At 35.4% G+C, this 3,988-nt stretch overlaps 1 protein-coding gene across 1 annotated transcript; it reads right to left on the bottom strand.

Moving 5' to 3' along the window:
- Positions 1–333: 333 nt before the first annotated feature.
- On the bottom strand, positions 334–3,214 carry LOC106763153 (transcription factor RF2b). Its single transcript, XM_014647356.2, has 4 exons — positions 2,621–3,214; positions 1,896–2,028; positions 1,321–1,405; positions 334–1,194 (listed from the first exon to the last, which is right to left on the bottom strand). Exons 1-4 carry the CDS (start codon positions 3,211–3,213, stop codon positions 827–829), a joined length of 1,179 nt encoding a protein of 392 aa, XP_014502842.2. The 5' UTR covers position 3,214; the 3' UTR covers positions 334–826.
- Positions 3,215–3,988: the final 774 nt, after the last annotated feature.

Raw genomic sequence — 3,988 nt, 5'->3', positions numbered from 1 at the left:
CTGAAAGCCACTGAAATGAGTATTTTATGATCACATAATACTATGTAAAGAAAGAGAGAAAGAAAAATACAGAAACTTAACGCAGAAAATTATACAAGGACAGTAGCAACTGGCAGAGCCGAAAACTCAATATGGTTATGCCGGAGTTACAACAGAGATATAGCTTAAAGAAGCTTGGATAATTACTCATAAAATGCTTCGCTTTTATGGTGTGGCTAAACATGCTGCTACAATCAAAAGTGTAATATTACAAAGATTTACATTTTGATTAATTTGTGTGTCCTCCATTGGATTAGAATTACTAAGAAATGCCAATTATTAAAAAAAAGGGTCTGACCTGGGAAGAAACTTTTAATACAACAGCTATCCAAAACTCTTGGATTGTACAACGACTATGAATAAACCAAAAACTAAGAACCTAAATTTATAAAAAATAAAAAAAAAACGAGTCCATCTAGGACTATGAATGAAGTGAAACACAACATAAATCACACAGTGTACATGCTATCACGTAAACGATGATACAAAAGATCAGAGGATCCATGCATATCCCAACATACAAAGATACAATGGGAATGACCTTTCATTCCCGATATTCCCGCGCCCAGAAACACCAAATGCCTTGCTGAACAAGATTGTGTGAACTTCACAACAAAACCCCAAGGGTGCTTCCCCTTTTTGGTGAGCATCCCTAAGAATAAATAGTTAAGAATTAATCCTCAAATCTGAATCATGAAATAAGGTATCTTCATTAGTTGACTAGACGTCAACACTACGAACAATGAATGAAATGGATAAGTCAGCAGGTCAAGTGATTTCTGTCAAATCAAAAGGTAGTGCTACTCTCACTTGCAGACAGTGAGGGGCCTTCAGACTTCACCAGAGTTGATCCTTTGCTACTAATGTCAAGCCCCTGGAAACGACCAAGCTGGTCATTTTGCAATATTTCTGATAGTGTATGAGAACTAGTTTGATGCAGTTGATGAGTTGGCATTGTTGAGGGGGAGTGACCAAATGATGACAACTGGATGTTCTGGTGACCAGAAGGACCTGATTGTGACAGGATTGGACTGAAAGTTGATCCCGTAAACGGCATATGGTGCATTCCCAAATTAAAGGATTCAGTGTGGCTCATCATCTCACCAGTAGCAACTTTAAGTCTCTCAACTTCCTTTTTCAATGCTTCATTAAGAGCTACAACATATCAGAAACTAATTTCAGTACTTTTAGCTGATCTTAATAACACAATTCTAAAAGTTACACTAAAAAGAGTAGTAAAGTACGTATTTTTTTGTATATTAAGAATATAATGATGGTTACCATCACGAAGCTGTGCTTGCTGCTCCATGGCTTGCAGACGGAGCTTAAGCTCGGTATTTTCAGTACTCAGGCCTGTTGTGTCCCTCTATAAAGAATCATTAAGTATTTGAGTAATTTCTATTTAGCCACAATTGGTTTGTATACGTATATAAAATAAGTCATCCCAGTAAATCCTCAAAAACAACGCATCATCACATTACCCACAAATCACATTATGTAAAATTCTATACAATTTTAGATTCCTCATAAAAGGAGGAATTCCAGAAGAGAAATACAAACGCAATGCTTTGTAATTAAAAACAACAATGACATCCTCGGATTAAGCAAATATTTGAAGGTAAACAAGAACAGAAAGAAATTATAAAAATATAATCCTATGGGGCATACAGAAGAAAAGTTGATTAGTATACTAAATTCAAGTTGAAGCAAATTTTACAATACTTCTGGCATAAATGTAAATGTGTCATGATACGGTTGAAATTGCACCAAGCAGCATCAGGAAATCCCTTGACAAATCAGAGTACTCTGTAAAATGGAACGTCTAAAAGCACTTTAAATTTTAGACACGCACAAACCTGGTATAATGTCAACTGAGCAGAAAGGGTTGTGGCTTCGGTCTGAAGTGTTTGAACCTTGCGCTCGAGTTCTTGTATATAGCGAGCTTTTCTCTCTTTAGATCGAGCAGCGGATTGCCGATTTGCAAGTATTCTATTCACAAAAACAACAAAATCATGAGAATAATAATATACAGAATCAAATTCAAAGCAATCGCTTAATGAAACAAGTGAGCACTAGTTTTAACATAAACCCTTCGCTCCCAGCATTTAAATGATTCTTCATGGTCTGTAACAAGGTTTTAAAAATGCATTCACATCCTCAATTTCAGCCACAACGACAATTCTGTTTACCAAATTATGACCATAATTTTTGCCACAACAAGGTTCTTTTACACACTCCAACCAAGTAACAAAGCAATTTAAGGCTACATATGCCTGACTTTTCTAGCAAATGTCATGGATTGCAGTGAAACAATGACGACAACTGCAATTAAAATCCCTGACCTCTAATTATTCATAAATTAAAACTTATCAATTCACACAGCATCATCGAAATATCACAAAAGAGAGGTCGAGCAGTTTCAGCCTTCAGCAACAAGCCTCAATTTAACTCCATAAAACAATTAAATTTGAAACGGGAAAATCAACTAAAGTAAAACCTCAAACAGATAAGACCTACTGTTTACTAATTCACACGTCATAATCAAAGTAAAAGAAGCATTTCTGAGATCGAAGTTGAGAACCTCTTAGCACGCTTGGGATCAACTGTCCATAGCTCAGCTAACTTATCAGGAGGCATAGCCTTCTTAGCTTCCATAATTTCGGCAAAAGATGAAGAGCCATCGACGGAATTACTGTGCCGGTGCCGCGCCCTCGCCGGACTTTTCTCCCGTTCTCCGGTCGGATCCGCTCCGTTTCCCGCTCCGCCCGACCCGTTTGCACCTCCCAGCTTGTCCACGTCAATGTACGTCGAGAACAGGTCGTCCTCTGATCCGATCTCCTCCATACTCGCCGTAGATGACCCGCCGGCAAACGGATCCGACGGCGACAGGTCCATCATGTCGTCCGGAAGCCGGAAACTCACCTCCGAGTGAGCTCGCCGGTGGTGAGCCCCGCCGGAGCGTGCGAAAATCGAGGACGAGGAGGCGCCGGCGGCGGTGGCCGCTGTTGACGGCGCCGGTCGTGGTAGCTGAGATGCAGCATTGGCATTGTGAGGATTGGGATTGGAATTGGAATTAGGGTTTGAAGATGGATCTTGCATCTGTTCCCAAAAGCTAATAGTTTTGTCACCCAACAGAATTGAACTCTCTTCCTTCTTTCTCTCCACTTCTAACATTTCCGATAGACACGAGTAAAAAAAAACTATATATTTAAATAATAAGAGTAATAATAAATATATAATGTTAAGAGTTTTTTAATCAAATTAACTATAATATATCCATATATTCCTTTTACGTTACTTTTACATTGTTATATGTTATTTTTATTTTTTTTACATATTCTTTGGAAGGAATGATATTATTAAACATAAAAAAAAAATCACCATTAAAATATTGAAAGGGACTATTTATACTGCATAACATTTTTTTTTCCAGCCCATGATTATGAAAAATAAAATTTGCAACAGTATACAATTAACATTTGTGATACATGTATGAAAAAACATTATACTAAGCCATTCGAATTAAATGATGACTTTGACTTTGAAATAATTTTTAATAATTGCATTAATTATGTATATATTATTATATTCAATCCAACTAGAATTATTCTAAAAAAACGTTCCTCTGAATTTTAAGATAGGGCACTTTCAATATAATAATTAAACACATTCATAAAATAATTAATTTAGTTTAATTTTTAAAGAATATTATGAATGTATCGGATTATTTTTTTATTATTGATGGTTTTAATTTATTATTATTATTATTATAAAGTATTTGATGAAAAGGATAAAAAATCCTGAAAAATATGTATTCAATAATAAAGGGCAAAGAGAGTAATTACTTTCAAATTATAAATAATAATGAAATTTTAATTAAACTCTTTTTATTATTGTTGAAGAAATAGAATAATGTTATTTTACTTTATAATTTTATAAAGTACCTTGT

Source organism: Vigna radiata, chromosome 6, assembly GCF_000741045.1.
Source record: "Vigna radiata var. radiata cultivar VC1973A chromosome 6, Vradiata_ver6, whole genome shotgun sequence".
Lineage (NCBI taxonomy): Eukaryota > Viridiplantae > Streptophyta > Magnoliopsida > Fabales > Fabaceae > Vigna > Vigna radiata.
The sequence above is the reverse complement of the archived record's forward strand: the minus strand, read 5'-3'. Positions and strand labels throughout refer to the sequence as shown.

Coding starts and splice junctions, on each gene's coding strand:
- LOC106763153 (XM_014647356.2), bottom strand. CDS start 3,213: ATGTTAGAAGTGGAGAGAAAGAAGGAAGAGAGTTCAATTCTGTTGGGT. Junction 2,029..2,620: donor GATCCCAAGCGTGCTAAGAG/GTTCTCAACTTC, acceptor TTTTGTGAATAG/AATACTTGCAAATCGGCAAT. Junction 1,195..1,320: donor GCAAGCACAGCTTCGTGATG/GTAACCATCATT, acceptor GATATGTTGTAG/CTCTTAATGAAGCATTGAAA.